General features: G+C 42.8%; 2 protein-coding genes across 9 annotated transcripts in view; both read right to left on the bottom strand.

The window, feature by feature from the left end:
- The window catches only part of LOC121277052 (uncharacterized protein KIAA1958), a 171,158-nt gene extending 162,894 nt beyond the window's left edge, over positions 1-8,264 (bottom strand). For 6 of the 7 annotated variants that reach the window (XM_041185979.1, XM_041185972.1, XM_041185975.1 and 3 more), the window contains exon 1: positions 8,037-8,264. The gene's annotated coding sequence lies outside the window, so the exon portion shown is untranslated. The remainder of the gene's footprint in view (positions 1-8,036) is intronic. The other variant, XM_041185977.1, reaches the window with a different exon arrangement.
- Positions 8,265-13,294: 5,030 nt separating this feature from the next.
- Positions 13,295-14,085, bottom strand: part of hsdl2 (hydroxysteroid dehydrogenase like 2) — a 111,766-nt gene continuing 110,975 nt past the window's right edge. For both annotated transcript variants that reach the window (XM_041186058.1, XM_041186057.1), the window contains one exon: positions 13,295-13,946. In XM_041186058.1, coding sequence (XP_041041992.1) covers positions 13,834-13,946 — 113 coding nt within the window. In that variant the 3' untranslated portion in view covers positions 13,295-13,833. The remainder of the gene's footprint in view (positions 13,947-14,085) is intronic.

The following is a 14,085-nucleotide window of genomic DNA, read 5'->3' on the forward strand; positions in this document are numbered from 1 at the left end:
GACAACAAAAATTAAGCACCACTTGTTAAACACACAGACATCTGATAAATTCGGCCAGGTTGTGCTACATATTATCATTGGCAGTAGCAAACTGAAGGATTGGTTGGAAGGTGCTGTCACATTCAAACGCGGGTTTGCTGGACTGTGGAGTATTTTTTTTAAAAACTTCTCTTTGTCCAAACAACTGATTAAAACTTAATAATAAGGATTTTCAGAGTATGAAACTCCCACCACTGAACTGCACCACCCCCCACTGACCCCCACCAACACACACCCGTATGAGCTGTTTATTACTCCAGTTTTTAAATTTGCTTCTTTGCGAAAGTCCCAGGTTACTTCTGTAAGCTCCTGTTTTTGAACTATCCAAAAGTCAGGTCTAACTTTCCAACAACTCTCACAATTATCAGAATAATATCTGCAGCATAATGGACAAGAAAGACACTGGCACTCATCGTCAAAATGTCGATGGGCAGTGATGCCATGTTGAGGTGAGTAAATAACATTTTAACAATCCACTGAAATCATAACGGCATACATATCAACAGAGTTTCTATCTATCTATCACCAGACTTGGCTGCAAAAATAGAAGCTGAAGTAATATTACTGACCAATGGCTTTAATTATTAATCCATGGTTTCAGGAGGGATGCACAACAGTCCTCGATGGATTTATAGTTTGCGTCCTACCATATACCCAAATGCCTACTTTCGTATAGCTTGTACACTCTGTATAATCATGGTTAATTTTTTTTAAAATGTAGTTGAATCTTGGCACAGGACTGAGCACACTTGCAGAAAAGCCAATACTATTCAAGGTTTGGCAATCAACCAGCATGTGTCAATATAAAATTCAAGATTATGTTGTTTGCCTGTTCTACTGAGCATTCTGGTGCTGCAAAGAGCTTGTACTGAAATGCAGTAGACATCAAACAACATTTCTGTGGTTGCTGGAAATCAAGAGGTAAAACTTAACCAGTTTTGCAGATAATACTAGGAGAGGAAAATAAAGCAAGCATGCTAAAAGTTTCTGATCTTGCAACACAGAAAATGGTGAGGATTTAACTTATGAAAAAATATAATTACAGATGAAGTCAAGTCAATTTCTCAAGTTCAGCACACAATTAAAGGAACAAATTCACCACTGACTTAATGTAATTAGAATTCTCCCTTGCTCACTCATTTTTCACAGATTGCAAACCTTTTACCCTCGCAGGTCAAATTAAACAATTTTCTAAAGAGTAATGCTATGTATTTCTACTCTCCAATACCAATTTCATGCTGAACAAAGGTTTCCCAAGTAGTGATGAACAGCCCTTGGTTTCTACAGTGTTCAGTTATTCAGTCAAATATTGCCAGCCACAGTTCATTGAGATAAAAGTAGCCATTTCCCACATCATAAACTATGTTTACAGAGGAAAGAGAAAATTACTTCTGTAGATTGTCGCATTGTTAATTTAAACCGAATATTCAAATGTCAGCCAGATCAGGAAAATACAACAAAAAAAAATTAATGTCTACTGAGACATTTTGTCATGTTGCATGCACATGTTAACTGGGATCTGGATTTGCTCAGCATGTGAACATATTCACCAGGGGCGGAATCTTCCCTGTGCGGGGACGGGCCCAACATGCCGACGTGTAAAGTAATGCGCAATAACATCAGGCGTGCATTCCGACATCATTGTGATATTTCATTCAGCGGGCGCGCAGCCGACTATTAAGGCCATTAAGAGATTAATTAAAGTATTTAACAACGCTGCACGTCCAACCTTAAGGTTGGTAGGCAGCAAAAAGCCCAAGCAGCCATCGCATTTTTCAGGAAACCTCATCCATGGGCAGAAGCTTTTATAAAATAAATAAATTTTCCAACCTTTACAAACATGCCCCAATTCATGTGCCTCTGTCACATGGGGGGGGACATGTTTAAATAAATCATTACATAAGTTTTGAAACTGTTTTATTACCTATTCAATCTCCCCGAGGCAACTCCGTCCCTCAGGAGATTGCTGCGCTCTTTTGCGCACATGCGTGAAAGAGCGCAGGCCCGGACTCTCCCTCCTCCCCCAGTCCGCACAGGTGCTACCGGCTGCATGTTATGCTGGGCGGGCCTTAATTGGCCCATCCATGTAAAATGGCGAAGCGCAGCCCACAATCGGCTCCATGCCCGCCCCCACCTGCCCACCATAGGAAAAATCCAAGCCAGGTGTGTGTGCGTATGTACAGAGAGGCCATGTGCACAAGCAGTGTGTACATGCATGTGTACATAAACACACACGCACACAATCCATTCTAGGCCTCTCTCAATATTCCAGTCTCTGACTGTCTGTGCGTACAGACTGTGTATATATCTAGTCAGTGTATTGTGATCAGTTTTGTTGTCTGTGTAGACAACAGTGTGCAGTTTTTACTATTTATGCACCCCTGATATGTGTTTATTTATATATAATGTCTTCCTTTCCATTTTTCCTATTTTGTGGGTGTATACAACAGTCTATGTGGATCATAAATTAAAAGTATATGTACATATATGTATATTTTATATATATAATATATACCTATATTTGTCTGTCTCTCTGCTCTTCTTAAACAAAAACAGAATTACCTGGAAAAACTCAGCAGGTCTGGCAGCATCGGCGGAGAAGAAAAGAGTTGACGTTTCGAGTCCTCATGACCCTTCGACAGAAATTCTGTTTTTGTTTTGGATTTCCAGCATCCGCAGTTTTTTTGTTTTTATCTCTGCTCTTCTTATTGTGTATATATTTTTTATATATGGAAACTGCACGTATATATGTATAAATGTGTATATTATCTATACTAGACTCTCTGCTCTCCCTATTGTGTGGGTATATACAGAGTGTATGTAAATTTATACATAAACAGTATATATATTACATGTGAAAATATTGTCAATCAGTCTCTCTCCGTGCCTCTTACTGTGTGGGTATATTCAGTGTGTGTAGATTATATATGAACATTATGCAAATTAAATCCCATTATTTAAAGAAAGGAGGGAGGGGGAAAATGGGAAATGACAGACCTGTTAGTCCAACATCAGTGATAGAGAAAATGCTACAATCCACTATAATAGATGTGATAATCAACATTTAGAAAATAATGGTAGGATTGGGTTGAGTCAACATGGATTTCTGAAAGGGAAATCATGTTTGACAATGTGTTGGAACTTTTTGTGGGTGTGACTAGCAGAATAGATAAGGGGGAACCAGTAGATGTCATGTATTTGGATTTTTAGAAGACTTTCTATAAGGTCCCACACAAGAGATTAGTAAACAAAATTAGAGAACATGAGATAGGGGATAATAAACTGGCATGAACTGAAAATTGGTTAACCAACAGAAAACAGAGAATGGGGATAAACAGGTCATTTTCAAGTTGGCAGGCTGTGACTAGTGGGGTACTGCAAGGATCAGTGCTCGGGCCCCAGCTGTTCACAATCTATATCAATGATTTGGATGTGGGGGCCAAATGTAATATTTCCAAGTTTGCTGATGACACAAAGTTAGGTGGGAATGTGAGTTATGATGAGGACGTAAAGAAGCTTCAAGAGGATTTAGAAAAGCTAAGTAAGTGGGCAAGAACATGGCAGAAAGAATATAATATGAAAAAATGTGAAGCAATCCACTTTGGTAGGAAAAGCAGAAATGCAGAGTATTTCTTAAATGGTGAGAACGGAAGTGTTGATGTCCAAAGGGACTTGGGTGTCATAAGAACTTACAAAATGGGTGAAGTAGGCCATTTGGCCCCTAGAGCCTGCTCCGCCATTCAATAAGATCATAGCTGATCTGTTAGTGCTTCAGGTTCTACATTCCCATGAACCCCCAGATAATCTTTGATTCCCTTTCCTAACAAGAATCTATCAACCTCTGCCTTAAAAATATTCAGTGACCCCGCTTCCACTGGCTTCTGAGGCAGAGAGTTCCAAAGTCGCATAACCCTCAGAAAAAAATTCTCCCCATCCCTGCCCTATAACGGTGACCCCTAATTTTAAAATAGTGCCCCCTTGTTCTGGACTGACCCACAAGAGGAAACATCTTTTCCACATCCACCATGTCAAGAACATTCAGGGTCTTACATATTTCAATCAAGTCACCCACTCTTCTTAACTCCAGTGGAAACAAGCCCAGCCTGTCCAACCCATCCTCATAAAACAACCTGCTCACTCCAGGTATCAATCAAGGTAAACCTCCTCTGAACCACCTCCAACGCATTTACTTTCTTCCTTATATAAAGAGGCCAAAACTGCACACAGTATTCAAGATGCGGTCTCACCAATGCCCTGTATAAATGAAGCACAAATCCTTACTTTAATGTTCAATTCCTCTTGTAATAAAGGATAGCATTCCATTAGTCTTCTTGATTACTTGCTGTATCTGCATACTAACTTTTTGTGACTCATGCACTAGAACACCCAGGTCCCTCTGCACCTTAGAATTCTGCAGTCATTCTCCGGTTAAGTAATACTCTGCTTTTTATTCTTCCTGCCAAAGTGAACAACTTCACATTTTCCCACATTATACTCCATCTGCCAGATTTCTGCCCACTCATTCAACTTATCTTTATCTGTCTGCAAACTCCTTATTTCTCCTTCACAACACTTTCCTACCTATCTTTGAGTCATCTGCAAATTTAGCTACCATGTCTTCGCTCCCTTCACCTTAATCAATGATGTAAATTGTAAAAAGTTGAGGTCAAGCACAGATCCCTGCAGGACCCCAATAGTCTCATCCTGCCAATCAGACAAAGACCCATTTATTCATACTCTGCTTTCTGCCAGCTAGCCAATCCTCTATCCAGGCTAATATGTTACCCCCTACTCCATGAGTTTTTATTTTCTCCAAGGCTGAATGGCATTTATTTTAATGCAAGGTGTCTTGCGAGTAAGGCAGATGAGTTGAGGGTGTTGATTAACACATGGAGATATGATATCATTGTGATCACTGAGACATAGTTGAGGGAGGGGCAGAACTGGCAGCTCAATATTCCAGGGTATAGAATCTTCGAATGAGACCCAGTTTGGGGGGGGTGGGGGGTGTGTGTGTGTGTGTGTGTGTGTGTGGGGGGTGGTGTGTGGGGGGTGGTGTGTGTGTGTGTGTGTGTGTGTGTGTGTGTGTAAAGAGGTGTCGCAATATTGATCAAGGAGTCAATTACTACAATGAGGGATGATATCTTAGAAGGTTCCTCAAATGAGGCCATATGGGTAGAACTCAAAAGCAAAAAGGGGACAATCACATTGTTGGGAGTGTACTATAGACCCCCAAACAGTCAGAGAGAGATAGAAGGGCAGATATGTAGGCAACTCTCAGAGAAGTGTAAAAACAATAGGGTAATAATAGTAGCGGATTTCAACTTCCCACTATTAACTGGGATAGACAAAATATGAAAGGCTTAGAGGGGGCAGAATTCTTAAAATGTATGCAGGAGAGCTTTTTAAGTTAGCACATTGAAAGTCCTACAAGAGAGGGGCGGTGCTGGGCCTAGTTTTAGGAACAAACCGGGCACATGGTAAAAGTCTCAGTAGGGGAGCATTTCGGTGATAGTGACCATAACTCTAAGATTTAAGGTAGTTATGGAAAAGGACAAAGGTAGACCAGAAATAAAGGTTCTGAGTTTGGGCATGGCCGATTTTAATACAATAGGACAGGATCTGGCCAAAGTGGACTGGGGGCAGCTACTTGTAGGAAAATCTACATCAGAGCAGTGGGAGTCATTCAAAAAGGAAATAGTGAGAGTGCAGGGCCAAAATGTTCTCGTAACGGTGAAGGGTGAGACCAACAAGTCCAGAGAACCCTGGATATCGAGGAATGTACAGAATTGGATAAGGTAAAAAAGAGAAGCTTATAGTAGATAGCAAGGGCTCAAAACAATGGAAACCCTAGAGGAATACAGAAAGTGCAAGGGGTTACTTAAAAAGGAAATTAGGAGAGCAAAGAGGGGGAATGAAAAAAACAGAGGCGGGTAAAATAAAGGAAAATCCAAAGGGGTTTTATAAGTGTATTATGGGCAAGAGGATAGCCAGGGGAAGAGTAGGACCAATCAGGGACCAAAGTTGCAATCTGTGTGAGGAGCCAGAAGATGTAGGTGAGGTTTTAAATGAGTACTTTGCATCTGTATTTACTATAGAGAAGGATGATGTAGGCATAGAAATCAGGGAGGGGGACCCTGATATAGCTGAACAAATTAGCATCAAGAGGGTGGTGGTATTGGCGATTTTAGCAGGCTTAAAAATGGATAAATCCCCAAGTTCAGAAGAGATGTATCTCAGGCTGCTGTGGGAGGCAAGGAAGGAAATTGCAGGGGCCCTGACATTAATTTTCAAATCCTCTCTGGCCACAAAAGAGGTACCAGAAGGCTGGAGGGCAGCTAACGTGGTTCCATTATTCAAGAAGGATGGTAGGGATAAGCCAGGGAACATAGGCCAGTGAGTTTGACATTGGTGGTAGGGAAACTTTTGGAAAAAAACTGAAGGACAGAATTAATCTCCACTAGGCGAGGCAGGGGTTAATCAGCATGGCTTTGTCAGGGGGAGATCATGTCTAACAAATTTGATTGAATTTTTCGAGGTGGTGACTAGGTGTGTAGATGAATATCCTGCTACAAGTGCCTTATTAATGAAATCTAGCAATTTGCCTATTACAGACATTAGTCCAAGTGGCCTATAGTTTCCCACTTTCTGTCTCCCTCCTTTCTTGAATAAAGATGTTACATTATCTACTTTCCAATCCACTGGGACCCTTCCAGAATCTAAGGAATTTTGGAAGATTATAACCAATGCCTCTATTATCCATGCAGCCACTTCTTTTAAGATCCTAGGATGCAGACCGTCAGGTCCTGGGGATTTGTCAGCCTTTAGTTTCATTTGCTTTCCCAGCACCTTTTTCCTCATTATGGTGACAGTTTTAAGTTCCTCCCCCCACCATTCATCTTTTGATTTTCAAATAGCTTTGCAAACTTTTCTAAGTCCTTCACAGTGAAGACAGGCACAAAATACCAGTTCAATACCTCCAACATTTCCTTGTTTTCTATATCAACAGGAGTTTAGAAGAATGGGAGGTGATCTTATTGAAACATATAAGTTCCTGAGAGGACTTCCCGGTATCTACCTTATGAAGATCCTTCCACTTGTGGGGAGAGCAGAACTATAGGACACAGTTTAAGAATAAGAGATTCCCCTTTTAAGCCTGAGATGAAGAGATTTTTTTCTCTCTCAGAGGGTCATAGCTGTGTGGAATTCTCTTCCCCAGAAAACAGTGGAGGCAGGTTCATTGACTTCACACCTGGCAGAGTTAAACAGGGTTATGAGGGGTAGACAGGAAAATAGAGTTGAGACCACAACCAGATCAGCCATAATAGTAGAGCAGGCTCAAAGGGCCAAATCGCCTACACCTGCTCCTAAATCCCATTGTCTATCAGTCTCTCTCTGCTCATGCTATTGTGAGTATATACAGTGTGCACAGATTATAAACAAACAGTATAGAGTATATTGTCCATCAGCCTCTCTATGCTCCCCCAGTGTTCATAGATTATATATAGACAGTATATGATATTGTCTATTAGTCTCTCCCTGCTCCCCTATCAGAGTGTATACAAATTATTCGGAAGCAGACAATATCATATATAATCTATACTGTTTACATATAATCTATACACACTGATAGGGAGAGCAGAGAGAGACTAATGGTGTAGATTAGATATGATGTTGTCTATCAGTCTCTCTCTACTCCCCCTATCAGAGTGCATATAGATTATATATAAACTATATAGATTATATACGATATTATCTATTGTGTGGCCGCTTGGATGGGACTGCGCAGACTCGGAGTCAATCGGGGCAGCGAGTGAAAACAAAACGAGACACACAAAGACAACACAATAATAATGCAGAATGAATCATGATGATCCTGGAGCCGGAGCGAGGGGCCTGTCATCCCGATGGGGATGAGGGGATGGTGGGAGAAGAAGCGGCCCCCGGCCTCAGGCGGTCCCGCTCCCCGAGTCCTAGCCAGCGGTTCCCGCACCCACCTGCACCTCGGCCTCCATAGGAACAGCACGGCGGCCCCGACTCCACTCTCACTCTCTGCCCGGTGAGTGAGAGCGAGGGAGCCGCCAGCGCGTGGACTTCCCCCGATGTTAATCCCGAGCCCGAGCGCGGCCTCTCGGGGGACCCGATCACCCACCGTCACCGTCAACCGCCGCCGCTGCGTTTTGTTTTCCCCGAGGGGCGGAACGGAAGACGAGGGCTCGGTGGTTCACACGGAGCCTTCGCACCGACACCGGAAATAAACACTAGTAGGGACCGGAAGTGCAGCAACAAATGGCTTCCTCGCCCCCGACCCTTCACCCGAACGCGTCCGCGCTCTCCGTCTTGCTTGTCCTGCGCCTGCGCGCACTCATTACCTAGGTAGCTGTTCTGTGCCTGCGCACGTTCCCCAACCTGGAACTGGTACTGCGGCTGCGCGCCCTCACCGCCTTGTAACCGACACTGTGCCTGCGTACATTCACGTCCCTGGAGCTCGCGCTGGCCCCGCCCCTTTCAATGTAGCAAGTTGGCAGTGGCATTGCAGTGAAAATTTTGCCTTTTATAATGCACCACCGGTTTGTCTCTACTTGCAAATGCAACAAGGGATCTTGCAATAATTCAATTCATTTTAAAGAAAAAAAATTTATCATTGGGAAAGCTCGCCCTCTTTCGGGGACATGAGTGAATTGCCCTTACCCCAAAAACTATATGTTAAAATAGGGCGAGATCGAGTTGGTCTTCTTATAACACCTGTAAGAGGAAAGTATCAAACAAAAACTATAAAGTGTCCTTCTTTTGAATAGTACATTCTATCCTATGATTCCAGGTTAATTTTGGTATGAATCATGCAACCTTCATGTCTCTAAGTTTTCCCTCTCCATTGTTCCATGAAGGGTTTGTCTTGTTGGTTGAAGACATTGAAGGCAATTAAACGACTTCAACAACAAAAACAAAACATTAAGCTTCTGCACTTCCATATTCTTCCCAATATCCAGCGCCATGAGCTGCACTGGCACCAGTCACGAAAGGCAGTACACCTTTATATACCTATAAGAACTAGGAGGAGTAGACAATTCAGCCCCTCGAGCCTGCCCCACCATTCATTACGATCACGGGCCAGCACATCCTTCCTGAGATACGGGACCCAAAATTGCTCACAATATTCTAAATGTAGTCTGACCAGAGCCTTATAAAGCCTCCACAGCACATCCCTGCTTTTATATTCTAGTCCTCTTGAAATAAATGCCAACATTGCATTTGCCTTCCTAACTACTGACTCAACCTACAAGTTAACCTTAAGAGAATCCTGGACTAGGACTCCAAAGTCCCTTTGTACTCCAGATTTCTGAATTCTCTCCCCATTTAGAAAATAGTCTATGCCTCTATTCTTCCTACCAAAGTGCATGACCTCACACTTCCCCACGTTGTATTCCATCTGCCACTTCTTTACCCATTCTCCTAACTTGTCTAAATCCTTCTGCAGCCTCCCCACCTCCTCAATACTACCTGTCCCTCCACCTTCGTATCATCTGCAAACTTAGCCAGAATGCCCTTAGTTCCTTCATCTAGATCATCTATGTATAAAGTGAAAAGTTGTGGTCCCAACACTGATCCCTGCGGAACTCCACTAGTCACCGGCCGCCATCCTGAGAAGGACCCCCTTATCCCCACTCTCTGCCTCCTGCCAGACAGCCAATCTTCTATCCTTGCTAGTACCTTGCCTCGAACACCATGGGCTCTTATCTTACTGAGCAGCCTCCTGTGCGGCACCTTGACAAAGGCCTTCTGGAAGTCCAAGTAGATATCAATTGGCTCTCCTTTGTCTAACCTACTCATTACCTCCTCAAAGAATTCTAACAGATTTGTCAGGCATGACCTCCCCTTGTTGAAACCATGCTGACTTTGCCCTATTTTATCGTGCACTTCCAAGTATTCTGAAATCTCATCCTTAATAACGGACTCTAAAATTTTACCAATAGCCGAGGTCAGGCTAATCGGCCTGTAATTTCCCATCTTTTGCCTCATTCCCTTCTAAAACAGGGGGGTTACATTAGCGATTTTCCAGTCCTCTGGGACCCTCCCTGACTCCAGTGATTCCTGAAACTTTACCACTAACACCTCCACTATCTCTTCAGCTCTCTCCTTCAGAACTCTGGGGTGTAATCCATCTGGTCCAGGTGATTTATCCACCTTCAGACCTTTCAGTTTTCCTAGCACCTTCTCCTTGGTAATGGCCACCGTACTCACCTCTGCCCCCCGACTCTCTTGAACTTTGGGGATGTTACTTGTGTCTTCCACCGTGAAGACTGATGCAAAGTACCTATTCAGTTCCTCCGCCATCTCTTTGCTCCCCACTACAACTTCTCCAGCATCATTTTCCAGCTGCTCAATGTCCACTTTTGCCTCTCTCTTACCCTTCGTATATCTAAAAAAAACTCTTGCAATCTTCTTTTATATTACTGGCTAGTTTACCCTCATATTTAATCTTCTCCCTCCTTATTTCTTTTTTAGTTGTCCTCTGTTGGTCTTTGTAGGCTTCCCAATCCCCTGGTTTCCTACTGCTCTTCACTATGGCCAATGGCGGAACCAGTGGCTTTTCAGTGGTGGTGGACCTTCAAGGGAGAACGGCTGTTTACAGACAGAGGATCTTTCAGGAAGAGGACTTGCGTTTCCTTTAAGCACATATGAGGAAGACAACAGGAAACCATCTCATGTATTCTTTTCCATGGTCATATTGCTCATTGAAATGGAAAATGGGCGTCTCTTTGGAACCACTGAAGAGGAAAGCACAAGACTGCAATGAGCAGAGGACCTGCCTTTAGGCTGACCATCTCCATTGCATCTGGTCTGATGATGCAACCTGCCACAACAGCTCTTTAGACATCTTCCTTTTTCCTCAACTGAGCATTCCCCTCCATTGTAACAGGGCCCTCAGCCATACCAAACCCATTTCTTGTACTTCTGCTCTCAACCCTTCCCCTCCCTCCCAGGACCACGATAGGGTTCCCCTTGTCCTCACTTTCCATCCCAACAGCCTCCACATTCAAAGGATCACTTTCTGCCATTTTCACCTCCTCCAGCATGATGTCATTGCCAAACACACCTTTCTCTGCCCTCCCCTGTTGGCATTCCAAAAGGTACCAATCCCTCCACGACACCCTGGTTCACACCTCAGTCACCCTCAACACCATGTCCCCTTCTCACAGCACCTTCCAATGCAATCACAGGAGCCCTGCCCTTTCACCTCCTTTGTCTTCACCATCCAAGGCCTCCAATACTCCTTCCAGGTGAAGCAGCGATTTACTTGGACTCCTTTCCAATTTCATATACTTGGGGCGGGTTCTACCTGTCCAGTTGTATAACGAAGAGGAATTCCTCAAACCACTTGCAAATTGGTACAATAATGCCATGATGGGGCTGAAGCAACTCATCAATCTAAGAGTGCAAGCTATGAGGAAATGCTCATCAATTAACAGGATTGCTACCGTATAGAAATATAACAATATACTTTACCAGCAAAAAACAGATACAAAAGCCAGATACTAATTTTAACACAAGTTTAGTCAAACTGCAGGTAGAAATTCATCTCTGGTGCAGCACAAAGCGGCTGGTAATGAATGTGTTACCCAATACACTTCCCACCCAATAATCACTTTCATTGACCTGAAGAAAATCAACAGTGGATTTCAAAAAGGGGCTGGGGGATGGGGTTGGGGGTGTGGGGAAGAGCTCTGGAGCGGAACTCATCAGTAACTCTTTTCAGAGGGCTTTCATGGGCATGATGGGCTAATGACCACCTCCTGCACTGTACGATTACAGAAATATAGCTAATTGTCAAACAGGGTGTCTAACAGGCAAAGTGATAACACTGGTTACATGCCAGCCAGTGCCCAAGATGTATCTCAAGCCCAAAGTGTGCACAGTGGTAGGCTTCGCAAAGTCAGCCCTCGAGCTTTTTAAAAGAAATGCAGTCGCTCAATAAAAGGAGAAATTAAACGCCCAGAAGGTTTTTCTGCTGAGCAGCTGATCAGTGGACTGGGAAAATCCCACACTCTATCCCTGGTCTCCGTGAATTTAGTTGATACAAGATGGACTGATGGTAGCAGCAGTGTGACTGCCTTCAATAACCCTAGTATCTTGTCCAGTGATCCCTGTTGGAAGTTTCCATATGGGAGCAGAGGTGTGAATATTTGGCGAGATATGGATCACGTTTCTCATCCCTCAATCACCTGCCTGTCCAACACCCATTGTTTAAGTCAAGATTTGAAGCAAAGCCGTTCTGGACAATTCACGTCAAAGCCTTCAAGAGTTTTACTAGAATGGTACCAGGGATGAGGGGCTTCACTTGCGTGGAGAGATTGGAGAAGCTGGGATTGTTCTCTAACGAAGGGCTAAGGGGAGATTTAACATGTGTTCAAAATTATGAAATGTTTCAATAAGAGTAAATAAGCACCAACAGTAACCAGAGGACACAGATTTATGGTAATTGGAAAAAGAATGGGAGACAACACAAAGGAAAAATGTATTTATTTATTGATGTCCTGAAATGCACAGCCTGAAGGGCTGTTGAAAACAAGATTCAGTTGTAACTTTCAAAAGGGAAGTAGATGAATATTTGGTAAGGAAAAATTTGCAGGGCTACGGGCAAGGTGCAGGCCAGTGAGACTAATTGGATAGCTCTTCCAAAGTGCTGGCACAGACGCGATGGGCCAAATGGCCTCCTTCTGCACTGTATACATCTATGATTCTAGTCACTTGGGCAATGACAACAGGCCCATGGAACTGTGTTGTGGCAAGCACTTTAATGGTTTCAGATGAAAAGTGGAAGAGAAGCCACAGGAAATACTTGGTGCATTCTTCTAATAACTCGTTACTTACACTGCTCGCATTGACAATGTCCTTCAGGGAAAGAGCGGAGATTTAGAGAACAGTGGTAACAGTATCAGGGATTGCAAGTGATGTTAGCCACTCATTGTCAATGGGGATGAAAGTTCAGCAAGACAATATCGTGCTCTTTAACAAAAAAAACAAAATGGTAGGCCCAAGATCCTGCATTTCATAATCAATGTTGGTGGAGCAGGCTTGGTGGGCCGCATGGCCTACTCCCGCTCCTACTTCTTATGTTCTTATTAACACAACAAAATCTGATCCAGTCAGAGTGCAGAACAAGAGCTGGAACCTCGTGGAGTGACGAAGAAGGAGACAGTGCTTAAAAATGAATCAAAGTACACCAGCAACCCAAAATAAATACTAATTATTCTTGAAAGGTTAATTAAATTTAATGTTTTATCAATGTTCATGTTGACTTCATGACTATAATGTATGACAATTCATAAAAAAGGGGAAATGTGTGTTTGTTAAAAAACAGTTACATTGTAAACCTCTTAAATTTGAAACAGCAATGAACTCGGACTGACTGACTTAACAAAGGCAATCTTAACAAAGACAGGCCCCCACCATAAACAACCTTAATCACTTAATCTAACCTCCAAAAAGTCCTTCGCCATCCTGTGTGAAAATCAGATATGACAGTGAATGACACACAGTTAATGAGACCTCTCAATCAGGATTCTCTCTTTAATTAACAATAAAACTCATTTCGAAATTCCAACTTTAACCACCTTACTGTAAAGTTACATTCTTCAGGCAGAATTCTTAGTTTGGAAAAATAAATTAAACGGGCAGGAATCAAATGGTAAATTGTGACGTTCATGCAGGAAGATATAAAATCCATCAGTATTTGAAAGGTTACGTTCTACATTGAAAATGCAAGAAACTGATTGCCATGTGGGTCAAAGGTTAAAGTTTGGCCTTGAGTTGGGTCATCAGCTTCTCTAGTTTGATGGCTAGTGACATGTCTCCTTTTATCTTCAGTTTGCCAGACATGAACGCCATGGTTGGTTTCATCTTACCTAGAACAGAGCAAGAGATCATGCTCTTACATATGAACAAAGATTAAGTCAAATTATCCTAACACATAAACGGGTCCAACTGGCTGAAAACCAGTGTTTATGCGGCACATGAGTGATCATTTAGCTTTCCCTTTAATGT

The sequence above is a fragment of the Carcharodon carcharias genome, chromosome 4 (genome assembly GCF_017639515.1).
Source record: "Carcharodon carcharias isolate sCarCar2 chromosome 4, sCarCar2.pri, whole genome shotgun sequence".
Classification (NCBI taxonomy): Eukaryota; Metazoa; Chordata; class Chondrichthyes; order Lamniformes; family Lamnidae; genus Carcharodon; species Carcharodon carcharias.